This window comes from Eublepharis macularius, chromosome 2 (assembly GCF_028583425.1).
Source record: "Eublepharis macularius isolate TG4126 chromosome 2, MPM_Emac_v1.0, whole genome shotgun sequence".
NCBI classification, from domain to species: domain Eukaryota; kingdom Metazoa; phylum Chordata; class Lepidosauria; order Squamata; family Eublepharidae; genus Eublepharis; species Eublepharis macularius.
The window spans coordinates 94,908,314-94,930,226 of record NC_072791.1 but is presented as its reverse complement, the minus strand read 5'-3'; the positions used below and the strand labels follow the sequence as shown (position 1 = coordinate 94,930,226).

Here is a 21,913-nt window from a genome sequence, read left to right as displayed (position 1 = left end):
GTTATTTCAGAAACATTATCTCAGTAATCCCTACAACAGCCCTATAATGTAGGCCACTACTGATACTTAGCATTTATAAAGCACTTTCAGTATTCAAAGTACTTTGTATGATTATCTTGCTCAAATTCTTAGAATAACCAAGTAAACTGTACCAGAATTATCTCCATATTACCAAGGTCTTGCACCTAAGTTGATTGACTGACCTACAGAATCCATGGTACAGACAGTACAGTGCTAAGTCTTCGGCTGTTGTTAACTACCTACTTACTACAAAAGCACAGCTGGGTTCATCCAACCCATCAGCAATCTGACAGCGTTGCAGTTGTTGACATTAGCACAGAACTGGTTTTAAACATTCTGTTGTCCACTAATTCAACCACTGGAAACTGAATTACTACTATTCACAAATTTATCTAGTGTTTCAGCAAAAGTCCTAAAATTTAAAAAGGCTTCCAGATATTTCTTAACACACAGCTGTAAATAATTTTATAAAAGTGATCTCAGGTTTACTTTTAGGATTTAAAAACTTACCTTTCGTACTATAATATGTTCACTGGTGTTGATGATCAAAGCCTCTCTTTCCTCATCAGATTCCATCTGAATGGTGTATTCTCTAGGTATGGACCTATAACTACCCATTTCAAGCCTTAAAAGGGGAATTGAAACAAGGAAAAGCATTAGAAGAATCCTTGTTTGTACAAGCTATCTCTTATCTGTCTATGCAGATTTTTCTGGATATCAGACTATTTGCCCTTATCAAATGAAACAGTTTCATTAACTAAGTCAAAATTTTATTACAGTCTCTGAGAAACACATATTCTTTCTAACAGTGAAAATGCATAGTCTGTCTTGGTTACTCAACATCTTCAACTAATGGTTTTAAACAGCTGTAAAAATCCATCTACAAATAGAAGGTCTCAATTCAGTAAATCAAAGATTTTAAATCTATTTTCCAGGAAACTGTGTAAACTTGTCAGGGGTTTCCTATGCCAAGATCAGAAATTGCATGCATGCTTTCCTTGGGTGCAGCTACCAATCTTCCCCTGAAATATACAGCCACAAGAGAATGCTGAATGTATTCTAGTGTAATCTCACCTAGGTAAGAAAACAATGAAGTCCAATAAAGCCTTTGACTAGCATTCCACATGAACTAATTAATATTCTTTAACCATGATCCAAAATTCTCTGCGGCATTAAGGTTTTCCAAGACAGATGAAGTGGGTAAAGGGAGAGGAGAGGAACGGAAATCAGTGCAGTACAACATAATGCAAAAGGGAGGGGCTGATTTGCATACACAAAACAAAATAGAAATCACACTTTTCAGTCTGCGCTTCCATCTAATCCAAAGGAATGGATTTCTGTATCCAATATGGGCACAGCTACAAATATCCAGAGGAGCTAGCCATGTTAGTCTGTAGTAGCAAAATAGAAGAGTCCAGTAGCACCTTTTAAGACTAACCAACTTTACTGTAGCATAAGCTTTCAAGAATCACAGTTCTCTTCGTCAGATGAGAACTGTTGATTCTTGAAAGCTTATGCTACAGTAAAGTTGGTTAGTCTTAAAGGTGCTACTGGACTTTTTTCTATTTAGCTACAAATATCAAGATACTTCACTGGTGAACACTGAGATGCTTCAGCAAAAAAACCAAGGAACATCTTATAAAATTGCTCCAATTACCTAAATGTTTGTCTGAGGTACTATGAACTTCTAGATTAGCCTGAGAGATCTCTTCAAATATAGCTACCTGTTAAGTTGTTTCTCAGAGAGCCCAAGGTGCTCTTCTGCAGCTTGCCGCCTATTCCTCTCTTCTGACAGCATTTCCGTGAGTTGTGATATCATTTGTTGCATTGAATCATGTTGTAGCTCCATTTCTGTAAGCCTAGAACAAAACCAGATTCCAAATAAATCCAAAGCAAATCAAAACTGGCTAACACCATGTTGCTTAAAATTTATACCTAACATGAAATCATTCAAGCTAAAAATCAATAAAGGTAAATAAAATTTAAATATGCAAAATAAGTTTTCCTTAAAACTTACCATATCATTCTGTATGTTATATTTTATGTCACAGTCAACAACAAAAAAGAGCTGTCAACAAATAATCCTGACCTTTTACTGAGTTCCACATTGTCTGTTTCAACAAGGACAGCAGCTCTCTCCTGGGGAGCTCCTGGGGGAACTTCTGCTTGAGCTTCACCCTAAATACAGCAAATATCAATATGCTGTATATAAAAAAACTATTCAATATCAATAACTTGATTTCCAAGTAGAATTAACTTGTCTTACACCATACACACATACAACACTTCAGCCCTTTTTATTAAATATTTTAAAAGAAACTGAGTAAGAAAAGTTGATGTTTATATAATCTTAAAACAATTATTTATAAGAATGTCTTCCAAGTATAAACATTTCACAAATGAAGAGGCAGCTGTTGTGGTATAAAAAGATTTTCCCCTCCTCCATTCTATCCTCACAACCCAGTGAGATAAGGGAAGCTAAGAGAGACTGACAGGCCCAAGATCACCCAGTGAATTTCAAGATGTGAAAAGACCTCTCCCACTAAAATACACATTTTCAGACTCAGTGTGGGTAACTCGCCATTACTTGCCTCTCTTGCATGAATTACCTCAACCTGCCTTAACCATGGTTAAGGGTCAGCATTGTTAACGTTCACCAGACTCCCTTTTAACCAAGATGTGATGTACAGTACTGGCTCCAGCTCCACCTCTCCTGAGAGACAGCCAATGGAAGTGGGTGGAATGCTGGGCCAGAGTTAGAGTTGGAGGGAAAAGAGGGCTTTCTGAGAGACTGAGAGGAAGAAGAGTTTTTGAGACATTGCTTAGAAAGGCAGCAGAAAGTTAACTGGCTGTTAATCTGTTCTTTTATTTTGAAACCTTTCCTGTTTAACCCCAGTATATGTTTTAGTTTAAAATCTGTTCACTCATACGTTCCTTCTTATAAATAAAGTTTATTGTTTTGGTTTAACCCTGACTGGCCTAAAGTTGTTAGCTGAGGGGGAAATAACACACACACACACGTCACATGGAAAGGGCCTAGTGCATTAAATGGTGGAAGCATATATTGATGGAAAGTAACTTGTGAGTTTTCTTTTCTTCAACAGCCCTGGGTTGTAGCTGGGTGAGGGGAGGTAAACACAGGGAACTGGCTGCCTGTCTGGTAGAGCCTCTGGAAGAAGAGAGAGGGGATCCTGTGATGATTTGGATCAGGGCTCTCTGCCTACTGTTGTGGAGACTAGACAGGTGGCGTGTGGCAGGAGACTCCTGGCCTTTACTTGCCTGGGTGGCAGGAGTATGAAAGCCTTGTGTGTGTGCATTTGGAAGTGGGATCTATCTACTATTCCTGCCATACAAGGTTTGCTAACTAACTGGAAACCTTGGAGAACTGGATTAACCTTAATCAAGGCTGACTGTGCTGGCAGAAGCAGGTGTGGTAGATTCTCAAATACTTTACAAAGATATCAAGAATACATTACTACAACCAAAGTAGCAGTTCATCTTTAAAAAGCGATTTTGATGCATTGTGAGGAATGAATAAATTCTTAAACATTTTAAAACAGATCTTGACACACTTAAAGCAAATGGCATTAAACAGCTAGGCACTTAGGTAAGGATCTGGTTACACTTCTTAAATTATACTGAAACCAGTATATAAAACAGAGCACAGCATATCAGTCTCTCATGAAGATATGTGCACTGCGATTCAGGATTACATGTTCCCATCAGTGTTGAAACTTTCACTGAAGGCCACAATGTCCTGCTTTATGTACCCACATGGCAATTATTTTAACATGACAGATGATACAATTTTCTACCAGCAGCACGTTCAGTTTTTCTTTCAGAGTATAGATACTCTTCTTGTAGAAATAATCATTGAAATGTTATATTCTAGCCAAGATTTTTTTACCCTGGTTATGTACAAGATTTTTCTGCTCATATATCCCTCCAAGAAAATGTTATACATTCTCAGAAGAAATGACCAATCTGAGCATGTGCAAAGAGTTTTCAGCTCTGCTTTTTCTGCCTTCTCTTGTGTATCAGTCTTGTGACCTGGAAGAGATCCTGCAGAGCTTCAGAAATTTATTCAAATCTGGCTCTGCAGCTAGAGGGCTTCCCATGAAGACTGCCTTACAGAAAAAATAAAAAAAATTATCTATGCTTTCTTACCTCAGCAGTACCCTGAACAGAAATTTGTGTTTGATATTCCTTTTCAAGCTGCAAGTAACAATTCTGCAGATCAGATCAGTATAATGGAGCTGGTTATCCCGCAAAGTCCGGGACACTGTTTTCGTCTGGGCAGATAATACAGCATTTTCTTCAACTGACTGTTACCTGCAACACCATGAAACTTCTTTCCCAAAGAAGTTTGTGCATTGAGTTTACTATGGAGTTGGTCATAGATCCAGAGGAGTTAGCCATGTTAGTCTGTAGTCGCAAAATAGTACAGTCCAGTAGCACCTTTAAGACTAACCAACTTTATTGCAGCATAAGCTTTCGAGAACCACAGTTCTCTTCGTCAGATGCATCTTAAAGGTGCTACTGGACTCTGTCTTTACTACTATGGAGTTGAAATTCTTCTAGGTATGTTAATATGCCAGTTTGCTTTGTAAAGAGATACAGTGATACAGAAAGATCCTTGAAGCATGCTGCACATAATCCTTTTGATTATTATCTTTGAAAAGCCTTACCCTTCTGATGTACTGCAAAATGTTTTTGAAACTGTCCCAAGTTTAGAAAGCATTTTCTCCTTGGCAAAGAGAGAATGATGGGCATGCAGAGTTAATAAAGCTTTGGGCTTTCAAGAGCTAGAACTCCCATGGAAGCCTTGAAAAGTGCCCTGCTCCCTGCCCCTGCCCCTTACTGAAAGAAACCAAGGTTTGAAGTCTGGTAATTCTGTTGTGGTTGCCTAGCAACACCCACTGAGGCATGCAAACTTTAAAGGTACAGATGCTGTTTCTAATGGGGGGGGGGTTAACCCCCAATTTTTATTTTTAAAGATTTCAGATTTTTCTGCCAACCTAAGGCATTTTTTAGGTTTGTAGAAAGATCCGTCTTGCATATTCAAGTCTCCAGTGTCTGGATTTAAATATGGCCATGTTAGGAATTAGATATCTATTTGTGTATGTGCCATCAAATTGCGATCAACTTATGGTGACCCCAGCAAAGGGCTTTCAAGGAAAATTAGAAGCAGTGGTGGTTTGAAATTGCCTTCCTCTGCTGAGTCTTCACCCATCCAAGTACTGACCATGCTTAGTTTCCCAGATCTGATGAGATTAGACTATACCATGCCATCTTCCTCCAATATGATATCTACAGAACACCATTTATTTAGAAATCACTCCTTTTTTACCTTTGCATTTATTTGCTGAAATTGCACCTCTCTCTGGTGTAACTCTTGAAGGCAGCACTGGAGCTCATTCGGAAACTGATTTCTCTCAGCCAAGAGACGGTTCATTTGTTCAGGGACCTCTGTGCTTCCAACAAGAGCAACAGTTTCTAATCCCTTAAACAAAGCAAACAAAAAGGCTATTGGAACTGGCAATAGTACATGTGCATTTAATATTTTCAATTCAGTGTTATTCTAAAGACAATTTTTCTAATATTTGGTTTAGTCTTGGGTTACAAACAATAGACCTTAATACAGATTTTACACAGTAAATAAATGCTCATTATTTGCCCTCACCACAGAGCATGCACAGAGCAGTGGAGCTCTGTGCAGATCCAGTTTAAAAATGCTCACTGTCACTGATTGGCAGGGCGCTGCAAACACAAGGAGACAGAATGAACTGATGAAAGAAACTACAAAATAGCTCTCTCATTTTTAAAAGAATCTGTTTTGCGTACCTTAAAGCAAGTCCCCATCTCCCCCATCGTACTGAACTGCCTGTCTCTTTGTTTGGGAAACGAAAGAGTGCAGCTATATGAGCTTTTCTGTATCTGGAACAACATCAGAAGCAGGAATGTGCGCCAAAAAAATTTGTTCTGATCCATATCCAGGGTTCAGAGATAACATAAAAATTTAGTATCCCTGAATTCTGGGTCAGATTCTCTAATCCAGTTTGGTAAGATTAAAGAATCCTGATTTATTTGGCCATTATTCGCTATGGGGAAAATGATCTGGTGGATGGAGGGAGGCCTTTTTTAAAGCAAACTCCACCAAATTTGCAGGGAATCTACTCTTTCCTGTCTACTAAAGAATCCTCAAGGTTTGGACCCAATTCTATGGATTTGGGGTCCAATTCTATGAGTTCTGAACAAGGTGCCTCTAGCCACTTTCCTTTGTTTCCTATAGGGGAAATGTTTGCAAGGCTTTCCAGGCAAAGAGAAACCTTAAACAAAGGCACCCCCTGGTCAAATGCCAGTACAAATGCAAATACCACTCCCAATGCAAGCTGAACCAACAAAGCCCAATAGAACCAACCTACTGCAAGGTAACCAATGTCAGACCAGAGAACCCCAATGTCAAACCTGAGAGTCCAAAAATAAAGCAAGGGGGTTGAGTCTTGCTGGAGCTGCGGAGTTTAAAAGGCAGCCACTGCCAGCTTGAAGGGCCCTTTTGGAGACTGAACAGGGGTGGTTGGGTGGGATGCAAATCCACTCTACTTGCTGCCTCCTGTACCTTGCCAGTCTTGTGCTGCTCCTATGGATCAGATTATTTGGCTTCTCCAGACTTTTTTTTTCAGGCATTGGGGAGGGAAGACAAGACCATCTCTCGGCCTGTGTCCTCATGGCTCCCCATACTCTCAGATGGTTTGTCTCCCAGCCTCTCTGCCTGCTGCCTCCTGTCCACTACTGGCCTTGTGCCGCTCTCCTGCCATGCCAGAGAAAAGCAAGGAGCCTCAGCAGAGACAGAACAGCAGCAAGAGAGAAAGCAGCAGAGTAAAGTGGAGACAAGCTCTGTGCAACAGCTGGAGTGTGGCATGAGGACTGGAGGAATAATCTGGCACGTCCGACTTCCTGAATCCAATCTGAGATTCTCCTATGTGATCCAGCATAGCCAGATTATGCTAGATCAGCATAAACCCAGCTATTTAGCCAGTTAACAAATCTCAGATTGCACACCTCTAATTGAGAGTAGGCCTTAGGTTTAATGCTCCTTCTGCTCCTTTTATTCAGGGATGAGTGAGCATATCCTGAAAAACTTAATGTAAAGGCAACACTTTAATCCACAGAATTTCATAGGACCTGAAAAGATCCCATCTCTCCAGTGTGCCATTAGCTTCTCCCTGTAATGAGAGAAGGAGGGAAGGGATGGAAGAAAAGGAGCAGAACAAGGAGTATGTGAACCACTTCGTCACTCCCTGTATATAATCTGGGTGTAATATCAAACAATGGTGTAGTGTAGTGGTTTAGTGTACAACTGATGCAGTGGGGCTCTAATCTGGAGAGCTGGGTTTTATTCCCCACTCCTCCACTTGAAGCCAGCTGTCTATGCATATATTTATTCAAAATACTTATATACCCACCTTTCTCATAAGACCCAAGGTGGGAAAGAACAATGTAAAATCTCTTCTGGGATGCTGTTCCAGAGGCATGGGGCAGCCACTGAAAAAGACTGAGCCTGGATTATGACAGATCATAGGGGACTGATAATACAACCTGATAACAGATCAAAGCTACTGCATGTGATAGGTGGTCCAGGGATAGGTTGTCCTTCAAGTATGTCAGCCCTAGGTAATTAAGGGCTCTGAGCACCAACACCCTGATTTGGACCCAGAAACTAACTGGCAGCCAGTAAAAGGACTTCAGAATTGAAGTAACATGGTCCCATCAGTTAGCTCCAGGCAACAGATGAGCTGCTGCATTTTCCTCCAGGGGCAGGTTAAGGATCCTCTTAAAGGACAGCTCATGTAGAGTGTGTTACAGTAATCTAGCCTCCAGGTTACCAAAGCATGGGTCGTCTTGGGTCGGATTAGATGTTTGCAAATTCCTAACTAGATGTAGCTGATGCAGAAAACATTTTCACTGTCAGGGACATCAGTTTCTCCAGATGGGACAGGGGCATCTGTTTCTCTGTTAGATTCCTCCTAACAGAGCTGTTCAGCAAAAATGGTTTAACATCAATGGTAGGAAGAACAATCCCACTTAAAGCACTGGTCCTTCCTGCCAGCATCACCTCTGTCTTCAATTTCTGTTTGTTATACAACGTACATAAATGAGATAGTTTAAAAAACTAGCCAGTTAAAGATTGAGCAATTTGTTTTAAAAATCATTTGATTTCTGCTTGATTCTCAATGCTGAGGATATTAACAATATAGAATATTATCTATATTGGAAATGTTCCAAAGTTATTAGAGCAGGTTCGTCATTTGGTTGTTTTACCTTAGTTAAATGAATGCTGCCAGCAGACACAGTCCCCTGAGATACCATTTCACTATGTGCTCTCTGAAGTTCTGAAATCTGTCGTTCTTTTTCTGCAATAGTTGCCTGGAACTGATTTTGGAGTGCATGAAATTCTGCCAGCAGAAGATTTTTTTCCATCCTGAATATAAAAATATTACAACTATGTAAAATAAAATGTTACATTATTAACGCTCTAACACATGCTGTTTCAAGTTACTAGGATTTTACTGATAGCAACTTTGAAGAGGTGACATATATTGCAATATACAGTTGTAGTGACTTGGACACTCTCACTCCTGTCCCTGAAGACTGCACCTAGCCTCTCAGGTCCCCTAGGAGCATCTAAGATCTCTGGTCACGGATCTGTGAAACTCTCCAGCTTTCTGGGTTCAATTGAGCACATGTACCTCTGAGGCTAGTAAACACTGGACACAGGCAAGTAAAATATATTATTGGAGTTTATTAAAGAAAGAACGGAGGAGCATATGGAAAGCAGGAATTGCTCTTAAAAGGCATTTAGGCAAGGCATGAAAACAAATAAAAGCTTGCTATTCTAAATAACTTCTGACTAACTAAAATACTGCAGGCTAACTCTAAGCATTCTCTGACTTAGTTCCAAGGCTGGTTGGTGTTACCAAAGACATAGCAAAGAATCCATCCATGCCAGCTAACTCTAGGTATCCTGGTAGAGTGGCATGGAGCTGAGAAGCTCCCTCTCACATTGCAGATGGTCAGCAATGGATGAAAGGTAAAGGTTGGTTTCTTGCCTAGAGACAATGAGGCTTCTTGAGATCTGGGAGGAGTTGACCCACCAGCTTGGGAACCAATCAGGGCTCAATTACTTTATTGGCATTATGGCATGCAAAAGTATAGGGAGTGCTGATTAGGAGGTGAGCTCAACACCAGGCTCTGGCCTGCTCAAGGACACTTTCTCACAGGAACGAAGTAACCCACAGGTGCATCCAATTAACAAAGCTGGGGACTTTCCATCAACAGGCCTAGTGAAAAATTTGCTGGAACAGAAGCCTGAACCAAATTTTCAAACTTAGCATTCTATAAAAGTTGGTAAAACGCCTGGTCCTTACAACAGTTCAACAAAGTAACAAAAAAAGCAATTAAAATTCAGCTCTATACATAAGGAAACACACAGCATTGGGCTATGCTGGGGGTACAATAAATGCAATTTTTTTGTTTATATGAATAAGGGAGAAGCTTTTCATTTTCTATTGCAGATTATATTCCTAAACTGGAAAAGTATTTATACCAGATGCAGCTGGAAGTATAGATTAAGAATGGCAGGATTACCAACCTCTTCATTACTTCTGTCTTATTCATGATAAACCACTGTCTCCTAGGGCTATTCCCTTTCCTTTTTTCTTCAAGTGAGATACCTTATACTTTCCAAAAAAATAATTTTAATATAGATTAACACCCATACTGCTGATGAAGCCCATAAACTAGGTTTACCAAAAAAATGCTCCCATCCACACACAAGAAAAAAAGAGTATTCAAGATTTTTTACTGCCCACACTTATGTTTTACCGTAATTTAATTAATTCATTCTGGTTTGAAGCTCTTTCTTTCTCAACTTCTTCTTGAAAAACTTTTGTCTGGTTCAAGTCTCTCTCAAGTTCATTCACTTTGGACTTTAGATCTGCTATCTCAGCTGTTGCAAGACTAGCTCCTTCTTTAGCCTACAGGAGAAAGAGATTAAGAAAACAAATATGAACGAGTCTATCTCTACATAGTTTTGTAAACTGACGGTTCAGCAGCAGATAGTTTTCAAACTTAATGTTTGAAGTTGCAGGCTAAATACTTTGGGTGAGATCCAAGAGTCCATTTTGATGATGCAAAAAGGCTATGCTAGAGATCATAGGATCTGCTTGGCCAAAAGTCATATGGGATGGGGCTGTAATAAGGAAGAGAACTGGGTGAGATTGAGTGAAAAAGTTGGCTGGAACCAACACTTAGTCTTGATGTAAGGTCAGTTATTTATATCTGCAACTTCAAACATTAACCTTCCTTAAGTAAAAAATAATAGCCCCTGTTACTACAGTATACAGTGCACTATACTACAGTATAGTAGTACTTATTACTGTTATAAGACAATACACCTATTAACACTTACCAGTCTCTCCCTATCCAACTGAAGAGTCTCCACATTACGTTTAAGAGAACTAATCTCGTTTATGTAGTCAGAAGGTATGGAACTTGAACTCATGCCCTGTTTTCCTTCATGAACTATTCTCTGTTTACCGAGTTCCTGCAGAAGTCTGTCTCTATCGTCTTGAAGACTGTCCATAGCCTTAGAAAAGGCATCCATCTTCTGGGAATAGTTTGCACACTGGGACAAAAGCCTGTTGATTTCAACATGTTGAATATTTAATGTCTTGCACAGGTTTTCAATTTCATCAGTAAACTGTTCAAGAGTGATGTCGCTTTTAGCTTCTTCTGATGCCTGACTCAAAAAGGCATGTTCTTTGAGCAAGCTGAAAATATTTGATTTGATCTCTTTCAGCTCACTTTCAAGTTTGTCTGCTCTGCATTTTTCAGACCTGATTTTGGAAGTATACTTGCTTTGAAGTACCTTGAAGTCCTCAATTAACCTATCTCTATCACCCTGGAGAGCTGTCATAGCTTTTCCAAAAGATTCAATTTGAGACCTCAGTTCTTTATTCTGACCCTGAACTTCCAATATCTTCTTTTCTGCTAATTCATTCTCTAGTGAACTGGCTTCATGTTCGAAATGTGAAACAGTCATATGGGGCCTATCTTTTGGATTGACTACATTTTTAACGGTTTCTTGTTGTAATAGCTGTAATCTTTTCTCACATGTTTCTTCAAGCTGTTGACTAATGGCTTGCCCTCTCTTCTGATGAAATCTATCACTTTCCTGAGGTGGAAAATTCTCTCTGGATTCAGAAGCCAACCGCTCTTTATTTATTGAAGCAATAAGAATTTCTAAGTCATGAGCTTTTGTTGTTAACTTCTCGTTTTCCAGCCTTAGAGATTCTATGATCTCCTCCTGCACTTCCACTGTCAACTTCATTTCTTTCTGTTTTTTCTGAAGTTCAAATTTTTCCTTTTCAAGGCTCTTAATGCTTTCCAATTTCTGTGTAAGTAATTCTTTTAACTGGTGATCCTTCAGAGATAAAACTTGATTCAGATCTTCTCTATATTTGACGAGTTGTGCCATTAGCATTGCGTTTTCAGAATGGAGATCATCTATCTGATTCAGAAGCTTCCTTGATTGTTGTTTCAAGGCTTGGTTTTCATTTACACTGTCAGCTATAAGACTCTCTTTCTCACTTAAAATGGTCTGATGTTCTCGCTCTAGCTCCTTCAGTTTAGAAAGCAGACAGTCTCGGTTATACTGAAGAGATGACATGGACTTTTTAAAGGCATCATTTTCACTGACCATCTCAGCCCTATCTTGAACTGCTTTGTCAGCTTTCACCTGAACAATTTTCAGTTCATTCTGTATCCTCTGACACATTTCATCAGATTGTTTTTTGGCTATTTGCAGAACTTTTAACTGTTGTTCATAATCAGCAACTTGCTGTCTGTTTTGAGTTTGTATTTGAGTAAGATAGCCAGAAATTTCTGTGTCTTTGGATGAAATGAGAAGAGAAATTTCTGTATCTTTCTTATTCAACATGACCTTCATTTGTTTACAAATGGAAACTTGTTTTTCCAACTCAGCTTGGAGCTCACTTTTTTCTGAAAGAAACTGTTGCAGTTCCTGTTCTTTTTGTGTCAAATTGCTTTGCAGTGCTTCCATTTCTTTTTCTATTATATTATTATTTTTTATGAGATGATTAAGAGATTTTTTCTCCTTAATCAATGCCTGAAGAGAATCTTCTTTTGACTGGAGAGCAGTTTCCAGATCATGTTGCCTGTTCTGAAGAATGGCATTTTCTTCCTTCATTCTGGAAAGTTCCTTAAAAAGGTGAGTTTCTACTGAGGCCTGCATCCCACTCTTGGGTTCTTTTTGCATAGAACATTTGAACTCCAGTTCTTGAACTTGAATAACTTTTGCTTTTATTGCTTCTTGTAAAAACACAATTGTTTTATTGTTGGCCTCTATCTGTTGCTGTTTATTTTCAATAGCTTCTTTGAATTGTATTTCCCATGTTTTCATTTCACTAATGACCCGATCCCGATCATTCTGAAGAGAAGACATACACTTAGCAAAAGCAGCTAATCTAGCTAAGGCTTCATTTAGCTTAGCTTGAAGATTCTTGTTCTGAGTGTCCTTAACGCCAAGTTCTTCTTGCTGTTTATGGTGTTCAGCAAGGATTTGTTCTTTCTCTTGTTGAAGGGCACTGTATTTTTCTTCTACTTTTAAAGATTCTTTTAGACAAGTTGCTTGCATCTCTTGAAGGCTAATTTCCAGTTTTCTATCATACTCTTTGTTTTGATTTAATATTTGGTTATCTTTCTTTTTAAGTTCTTTTTTATTATGTATGTTTTCAGTAGCTAGCAAGTCTATTTCAGCCTTAGACTCATCTAGCAACATTTTCTGTGAAGAGAGCTTTTCAGTCAGCTTCTGTATCTCTTCATTTGATTTGGAAAGTTTTTCTGTTGTGTTATTTAAATCTTTCTCAAACTTTTCATTTTTAGATTGTGACAGTTTCACAAATTTTTCCAAGTCTAGAATCATCTCCTGGTACTTAATGGAATCTTTCTGCAACTGATTGATCTCTTGCTGTTTTTCCTTTAAAAGTTCTTGTAATTCTTTGGTTTTGTTCTTTGTCCCATTACTGTTTCTTTGGGCAGATTTCACTTTTTCTTCAAATACTTTGACCAGATACAGATGCTGTTCTTCTTTCTCTCTAACCATGCTGCATTTCTCCTCTTTTAAATCTTCCAACTGCTGCACCAGCAACTTGTTTTGTACCTGTGTTGCTTTCAGTTGGTCAGTTGTTTCGTCTAGTTTTTTGATGTGATTCAGTAACTCTGTCTCCAAAAATTCTCTCTCATTTTTCACTTTGTAAGAATTTTCTTGAACACTTTCCAACTCTTCCTGTAACAGACATTTGTCATCTTCTAATATCTTAATTCGTTCAGTCAGGCTTACTACATCCTGATTACGATTTTTACCATCATTTTCTAATTTTAATAAAGATACTTCTTTTTGGTCCAGCAATTCCTCCAAATCCTTTAGCCTCTCTGAAATAATTTTGTTCTCTTGTTTTAAGATTTTTACACCTTTCTCCTTCTCTGATATCCCTTCATGTAACAAATGGATGTGTTTTATTAATGACTCTCTCTCACTGAGTGTATCATTGAACTCAGACTGCACATCCAGCTTGTCCAGCTCCAGCAGTGTTTGGAGATCCTTCAGGGAAGATTTTGTCAGATTAAAATCCTTACAAAGAGTCTCGTTTTCTTGTTGAATTTTCTCTAATGTTTGCTTTAAGGTTTCAGATATTTCTTCTAATTGCTTATTTTTCTCTGTTAGTTGCCTATTCTCTTCAGTCTTTTCTTGATATGTTTCTAAACACAAGTGATGCTCAGATGCCCATCTTTCTAATTCAGTGTGCAGTTCATCAATTTTCTTCTGTTTAGACTGAACAAGCTGTTTTAGTTGATCATTCATGTGTGCATTTTCATCAGTTGTTTTTTGAAGCAGCTTCTCAAGTTGCTGTTTTTCAGATTCTGTTTCACTTGCTCTGTGAAGAGCATCTTGCTTTTCTTTTCTTGTAATATCAATTACTTGCCTCATTTCTGCTATTTTACTACTAATATTCTCATAAGCCTGCAACAATGACTCATATTCCTGTTTCAATTCACTGTGCTTTGCTTTCCAACCTGTCAATTCAACTGTCTGAGAATCTTTTAAAGAATTCATCTGAAAAGAGAAAGCTTCCTTCTCCTGGACTATAGTTTCCATGGTAGATTTAAGACTTTCACATGCAGCACTCAAATTTTCATTTTCAACTAATAATCTAGCATTTTCTGTCACAACAGTTTCCTTCTCTTTATATAGTGAGGAAGTAGCAGTCATGTCTTGCTTTTCTCTGCTCAAATCAGACACCAGGTTTTCAAGAGCATGCATCTTATTAACCAATTCTTTGTTTTGTATCATTAGTGAGTCCATTTCGTCTTTAAGTACTTTATTTTCTTTCAGTGCTTCTTTACGTAATATTAAAGCAGCTTGGAGCTTTCTTTGGAGATGTTCCCTGTTTTTTTCTTCAGCAGCATACTTCTGCTCTTGGGGTTTATGGTCATCTTCATTTTTGAGTTTTCCTATCACTTCCTGAGTGACATCTAGTGATTTACAGGAGATGTCTTTTTCTTGAATTGTATTCCATATTTGATTACCTGAACGCAAACACACAATTTCCATGTTGTTTCCTCTTTTACTTTCCACACATACTTCCACATTTTTGCCTAAATTAGAAAATGGTAAAAGCTTCTCATGCATCAGATTTACTTCCATCAATAATTTTTTGTTTTCTTCACTGCTGTATCTTAACTTTTCTTTTACACTTAGCAATTCCGTATTTGACTTCTCTAAGTTGCTGATATATTCTTCTTTTTCTTGTCTCATTTTCTCAAATACCATTTTGAAATGCTTTGCTTCTTCCTGACTTTCATGTAAACTCTGCTGCAATTGAGAAATTTCTTTCATTATTTCCTTTCCATGATCACATTTTCCTTTGAGATCTTCAAGAGAATTATGTAAATATTGGATCTCTTCATTCTTCTCTGCAATTTGGGTGTTGGCATATTGAATATCATGTTTCAAATTTTCAGTTTCAACCTTACTGAGCAGGTCATCATCTTTGCTATTTTTAAGGAGAGTATCCTTTTCATTATTCACACATTCAATCACCTTTGTCTTAACTTCCATCAACTCATTTTCATGTGTTTTCTGTTGCTGCTGAAGCCGATCTCTCTCAGCTGGCATACTGTTTTTGTTTTCTTCATACTTCTGGTCCAGATGTTCAGCAGTGTTCTTCAGATTCACTACATCCCACTCACATTTCAGTGGTTTCTCTCTAAACTCTTTAAACTCTTTGTTTTCTTCCAGAAGTCTGGTGTAGTCACTGTGACATTCTGTTAGCTCAGCCTTTTCCACCACCATTCCACTTACAATCTTTCCTGACTTTTCTGCCACCACATGGTCCTTCATGTTTAGCTTCTCTGAACCCAGTGTTTTATGTTCCATATTTTCACTGCAGGGAAGCACTGCAACAGTTGCCATCTCTTTCTTCAGAGAGCATAAAAGCAACATATTGGAGTCAAATTCTTCACATTTTATTTGATGCATCTCCTGGAGTGCATTATGTTCCATTTTTAACAGCTCAAAGTCTTTAGTTTGTTGATCAAAATCTGCCTGCAGCTTAGCATGCTCCTCTTTTTCTTGCTGAATTTTTTTAGTGCTTTCCTTACGGGCAACAAGCAATGCCTGAAGTTTCTTTTGCAAAATTTTCTTCTCCCTCTGCAACTGATTTACTTGATTAATTTTAGAAGAAAGATACTTGGTATCAGTACAACAGCCTTCAGCACTTAAAGTCTCTTCTGCCTCATTTGTTTCCTTGAATGTTTCTTCTCTTTTTGCTAGTTCAGCTTTGAGACTTTCTATAGTTAAGAGAAGCTGAGAACATTCCATTCCATATGTTTTCTCTCTCAGATTGAGTTTAGACTGCAACTGTTCAACCAGAGCATCTTTCTCCTGTAGAGACATCACATTCTTATCAGACATGCTTTTCTGTTCAGCAATAAAATCTTTGAATTCTGCAACATTCTTCTGGAGTTGCTCCAGAAGCACAGCCTTAGCAGCCAACTTTTCACTTACATCATTTATCTTTGCATCTTTTTCTAACAACTGTTCTTTTAGTACTTCAAGCTGGGCTTCGAGATCTTTCTTTTGAGCTTCAACACATTTAGCCTGTTTTGTTAATTCATCAATTTGCTCCAGTAATTTTTTCGTTTTTTTCTGTTCCCTTTCGATATCGTCTTGCCCAGTCTTCTCAAGCTTCCCAATCTTCTCCATTAAGTCCTTCCTTATTATCAAAGCCGCCTGAAGTTTCTTTTTCAAATTCTCTTTTTCCTGAAGTAATTTTTCCAGGTTAAAATTTATCTGATCCTTCTCACTCATTAAGCCTTTAATTACAGCATCTTTGTTGGTGAGCACTGTCTGAGTGAATTCAAATTCTTTCTTGAATTCATCAATCTGTTGCAATAATGCATTTGTCTCTTTAGCATCATTATTCTGAGTGGCTTCCAGTTGCTGTAGTTTAGAAATAAGTAGATTTTTCTCTTCAGAAAATTTTACCATTTCATTAGACATGGATTCCATGACCTGAGTGACTGAGTAATCTTTCTCTTTTAATTGCTGACTTAGAGAAGAAATTAAATCCTTCTGCTGGTTAGCTTGTGAAATTAAATTTTCTATCATCTGGTTTTTGTGCTCTACATCTTCTAAAAGTTTTGTTACTGTTTCATGATCAGCATTTACTACTTCCTGAGCATTTTCAAGTCTTTTCTCTGATCCATCAATCTTCTCCTGAAGAAAAACAACCTCCTTCTTCATGTCTGTTATTACTGTTTCCCTTTCTTCACAGATAGATTGTTGCTGACATAATGCCTCCTTAACAGCTCTCAAATTATTTAACAGATGTTCAATCTCTGATTGATGAGTATCTTTAACTTTCTGAAGGTCAGTTTGTATCAGTTCTTTCTCTTGCCTCAGAGACTGCATGCTTTCCAGCTGATTATTTAACTCATGCATTTCCTTGGTTCTGTCTGAAAGGGCCTTCCGCAGTGACACTGCTTCACTTTCTTCACTGAGAATTCTAGCTATCAGAGTAGAGAATTTTTCCAGAACAGGCTTATATTCAGTTATTTGTTGATCAACGATACTATCACTGTCTTTGATGAAATACCTACTACTTGATAACACGGAGAGGAGTTCAGACAGCTTTTTTTTAATAAAGTCCTGTTCTTGTTGCAAAAACTGAATTTGATCGACTTTTGACTTTATTTCCCTTTCTAAATTACTTAGTTGTTCAAGATTAATTGCATTTTGCTGAGTTGCCCTATCAAGTTCTGTCACCCATCTGTTTTCTGACTCACAGAGACTTTGTTCTAGTTTTTCAACCTTAAATTTTAACTCACCAACTTCTTCACCCTTCACACTAACCTGCATCTGCAATTGTTCTCTCTCATTCTCCAGCTGCAGAGTAATGGCATCTATTTGCATCTGCGATTTATTTTCTTGGTCTTCTAGTTTTCCACGGAATTCTTGTAGTTCTTTTGATTTCTTCTGCAACTGTTTCTCAAATACAACCAGATTTTTATTTTCTATACTCATTTTATCAATATTCTCCTGTAAAAGAGTTTTATCCTTAATTAAAGAATCGACTTGTTGTTGTAATTTTTCTATTAAAAGTGTGTGATCGTGGCATTCTTGAAAAGATTTAGAATTTAGAATGCTGAGCTCAGAATTTAAGAATTCAATTTCCTTAGCTTGCTCAGTGCATTTTTCCTGTACAACCTGTAGAGCTGTATCCCTTTGTTGTACAGTTAACTTCCATAGTTCCACTTCTTCCAGTGCTTTCTGGTACTCTGATTTTGCAGAATCTAGATTCATTGTCAGAGAGTCCATTTTCTTTTGACTAAGGGCAATACTTTCATCCTTCTCTTGTGACAGATGTTTTAAGCAAGTGGCATTTTTTTCCAGTTCTTCTCTAAGCAACTCGATCTCATTAGTAAGTGCATGAACATTGCTTTCTGCTAGGTGTATGCTGACATCTTTCTGATCTAAAGAATTAAGTAATCCAGCAATAAACTCTTCTTTTTTACTCAAAGCAGCACTAAGGTCATTTTTTTGTTCATATTGAGCAGCAAATTTGTCTTGCAAAGATAAGAAAGCATTTTCTTTTTCCTGTGCTAATCCTTTTAACTTTTGGATGTCCTGCGTCAGTTCATTAATTTGACCATGAAGTTGAGAAATCAGCAGTACCTTTTCTTCTTTCGTATAGAGTTCCTCTCTTAGTTTATTAATTAGACTGGCATTATCTAAAAGAGAAACTTTCCCCATCAGTGTCTCGTTAATATCATTTATTAATTTTTTCTGATCACTTATTTCATTTTTTAAATTCAAGTTCATTTCCTCTGCATCTGTAACTTGCTTCCTCAAAGACTCACACTCAATATGTTTGTCCTGAACTTCAGTCTTTAATTTACTGTTAAGCAAAGAAATATTATTTAACCCCAATTCCTTCTCAAAAACATTCACTTTCAATTGTTCTTTTTCAGAGGTCAATGACTCTATCAATTTCTGGTGCATAAAGGAAGACTCAGAAATGTGTGCTTGCAAATTAATACATTCTTCTTCCTTCTGTTTTAAGAAGTCATCTTTCTGTATAACTGACTTATTTAATTCTTCTATCTTTTCTATCATCGTTTTAAGCTGGCTTTGAAGATCAGAAATTATTTCCATATTCTCAGACAGCTGAATTCTAAGCAAAGCAGATTCTTCAGATTTATCTTTAAGCAATTTTAATTCTTGTTCTTGCTTTTTAAATTCATGTTCTTTTCCTTGCAATTCTTGCCTAAGCTGACCATTTTCATAATCTCGATCACGTACCTGCCTCTGCAAATCTGAAATCATCTGCAAATACTGGTTTTCTCCTGCATCCTTGTTTTCTTTCATTTGCTGGATAAGAGTGTCCTTCTGAGAAAGAAGCACCTCTTTATCCTGAAAACTACTTTTTAGTGTTTTTGTTTCAGTGATCAGAGTATCAATTTGGTCCCTCAAGGCTAATATACTATGGCTTTGCTGTGACAATTGTGCATTTAGGGCAGCTGTTTCTTCACATTTTTTCAGTAAGGAAGCATTGACTGTTTCAATATCTGTTCTAAATTTTTCATTTTCCAATTTCAGCATATGAGCTTTGTGCTTCACAGACACAATTTCATTCTGATGCTCTGTCAACTGATGCTGAAGAGCATCACATTCACTTGATTTTTTACTGCAAATAGCCAAAACGTTGTCCTTTTCCCATTTCAAAGCATCTATTTCTTTGTCTAATAATGCTAGTTGACCATTTAATGCTGCACATTCTTCAGTTTTCATTGTAACCTGCCTGTAAACATTCTCCAGCTCTAGTCCTTGAGACTGTAGAACAAAATCCTTTTCTTCAACCTGTTGAGACAACTGCATGCCATCACCTTGAAGCCTTTCTATTTGTTTCTCCAACACTGTCAAGTTGACTTGCTTTTCTTCTATTTGTTTAACCAAGGCATCATTAAACAGAGTCTTCTCTTCTAGAGATTTGCATTTTACTTTTAGGTCCATTTCTATGTCTTGAACATGCTTCTCCAATGACAATATTCTTCCTTCTTCTTGACTGAGCTGTTGGACCATTTTATTATACTCTGATTCTTTCTGATTTAGTCTCACTTCTTTTTCCATCTCTCTGTCTTTAGCATCCTTCAGCTGGGCACTGTATGACTGAATTTCATCTTGTAATTGCTTTGTCATCTCCCTGCTTTTCAAGAGCTGATCAGCCAGCACACCACATTCTTTTTCTTTCTCCTGCAGTCTCTCAGCAACTAAATTTTCTTTTTGCTCAATAAGGCCTGACAGTTCTTCAACCTTGTTCCTTAAAGTCTCTTTATCACAGCTGACCTCTGAAAACCTTTTCTGGAATTCCAGAGCACTGGCAGACATCTTGCTGTCCAACTCTGCCATGGATAGAGTGCACTTGAACAGTTTGCATTCTTTAACATCTAACAACTTTGACAAACTTTCATTCTCGCTGATGAGCTGCTGCTTTTCCTTCTCCATCGTATGCATCTCATTTCTAAGACCTTCATTAGCTTTAAGTTGATCCACAAAATCTTTTTCTTTCTGCTCAAGAACTGCTTGCAATTGCTTATTAGTTAGGGTGTTGTTTTCTATTTCTGATTTCATCTTATTAATTATTTCCTGGTTCTTGTGTAATTCACTATTAAGTTCTTTCCACTGTTTTTCTTTGTCATCCAGTTCTCCAGCTAACTTAAGCATTTCCTTTTCCTTTTGCTGTTCCAAACCTTTAATCTTATCTTGCAATGAAATTATAAACTCTGATTTTTCTAGTAAAGACTTCTTGGTGATTTCTAGATGCTTGGCATGTTCGGAAAGCTGTCTGGATAAATTAGTCAAGTCTTCATCTTTCTTAGCATTTTCTAAAATTAGTTGATTATATAAATCCTTCACAGATTTCAGTTCATTCAAAAAACTTTGCTCTTTGTTCTCTCTCTCTTTCAGCAAACTCTGCAGTTTCTCCTTTGCAGAAATATGTTCATCAAGTTGGGATCTGAGATAATCTGCTTCCTCTCTACATTTTCTCTCAGCTTCCTGCAACTTTTCAGATGATTTACTTATTTGTTCTTTAAGCAATTTAATTTGCGACTCACACTCCATGAGCTTGGTGTTATATGTTACATCTCGAGTCTTGATATCAGAATGAAGATTTTTAATTGTTTTACTGGTCTCTTGGATTTGCCTAAGAAGCTCTTCGTTTTCTTTGGTTTTAGCCATGTTCTCAACTTTCACCTTTGTCAACTCTGATTCTATCGTATTAAACTGTTCAGAAAGTGCTGAAATTTTTGTGCTTGCATGTTTCATGTCTGTGTTTTGTACATCTTTCAACAACTGTGCTTCCCTTTCAGCCTTGGTTCGTGCTTCTTCCATCTCTTGTATTTCATCCTCTTTGCACTGAATCTGGCATTTCAGAATATTAATCTGTTCAGAATATTCAGTCATACTGGAAGAAAGAGCAGAAATTTCTTTGTCTTTCTCCAGCAAAACTTCTTTTAGGTTGTCAATTTCTCTTTCACGTCTCTGGAGATCTTGAATTAGTTGAGATCTTTCATCTAAATGGCTTGTATTCAATCTGTCAAGTTCTTCATTTGTCTGTTCAAGATCTAGCTGTATTGCTTCCATGGCAGCATCCTGCTTCGAGGTCTAAACACAAAAATAAATAATGCTTATGAGTGCCTAAAAATCAAAACATTCAACAACTTTAGTTATAATTAGGGGTGTGCAGGAGGGGGTTGATTTTGGAAATATCTTAATTCCGAAGCGACAAGCCATCCACTTATCTTACCTGGCGGGAGGGTCAGCTGTGCTGCAAGCCATCGCAGCAGCCTCGTGCTGCCGCTGCCGCCTGAGCCTGCCCCACGCTGCCCCACGCTGTTTGCATCTCCATATCAAAGGAGTTGTTTACATCCCTCCTCTCCTCCTCCCCTCCCCTCTCCTCCTCTATATTTGACCAGTTTCTTTCTGCCCTCCATGCATCTGACGAAGAGAACTGTGGTTCTCGAAAGCTTATGCTATGATAAAATTGGTTAGTCTTAAAGGTGCTACTGGACTCTTTTTGATTCTGAGACCCTGGACATCCTTGGTGGTCTCCCATCTAGGTATTACCCAGAGCTGACTCCAACTTAAATTCTGATGAGACTAGACTAGCCTCCAATCTATCTAGGTCAGGGCTTACTTTTAATATGTAACATATAAATAGGCAATTAAACTTGGAACTATACATAC

At 37.8% G+C, this 21,913-nt stretch overlaps 1 protein-coding gene across 1 annotated transcript in view; it reads right to left on the bottom strand.

Moving 5' to 3' along the window:
* LOC129323430 (golgin subfamily B member 1-like) overlaps nucleotides 1-21,913 on the bottom strand; it is a 58,646-nt gene that overhangs the window by 5,564 nt on the left and 31,169 nt on the right. The window contains exons 20-26 of the mRNA XM_054969960.1: nucleotides 10,493-21,331; nucleotides 9,907-10,058; nucleotides 8,344-8,503; nucleotides 5,372-5,524; nucleotides 2,111-2,199; nucleotides 1,746-1,880; nucleotides 532-646 (exon numbers count right to left, since the gene is read on the bottom strand). Coding sequence (XP_054825935.1) covers nucleotides 532-646; nucleotides 1,746-1,880; nucleotides 2,111-2,199; nucleotides 5,372-5,524; nucleotides 8,344-8,503; nucleotides 9,907-10,058; nucleotides 10,493-21,331 — 11,643 coding nt within the window. The remainder of the gene's footprint in view (nucleotides 1-531; nucleotides 647-1,745; nucleotides 1,881-2,110; nucleotides 2,200-5,371; nucleotides 5,525-8,343; nucleotides 8,504-9,906; nucleotides 10,059-10,492; nucleotides 21,332-21,913) is intronic.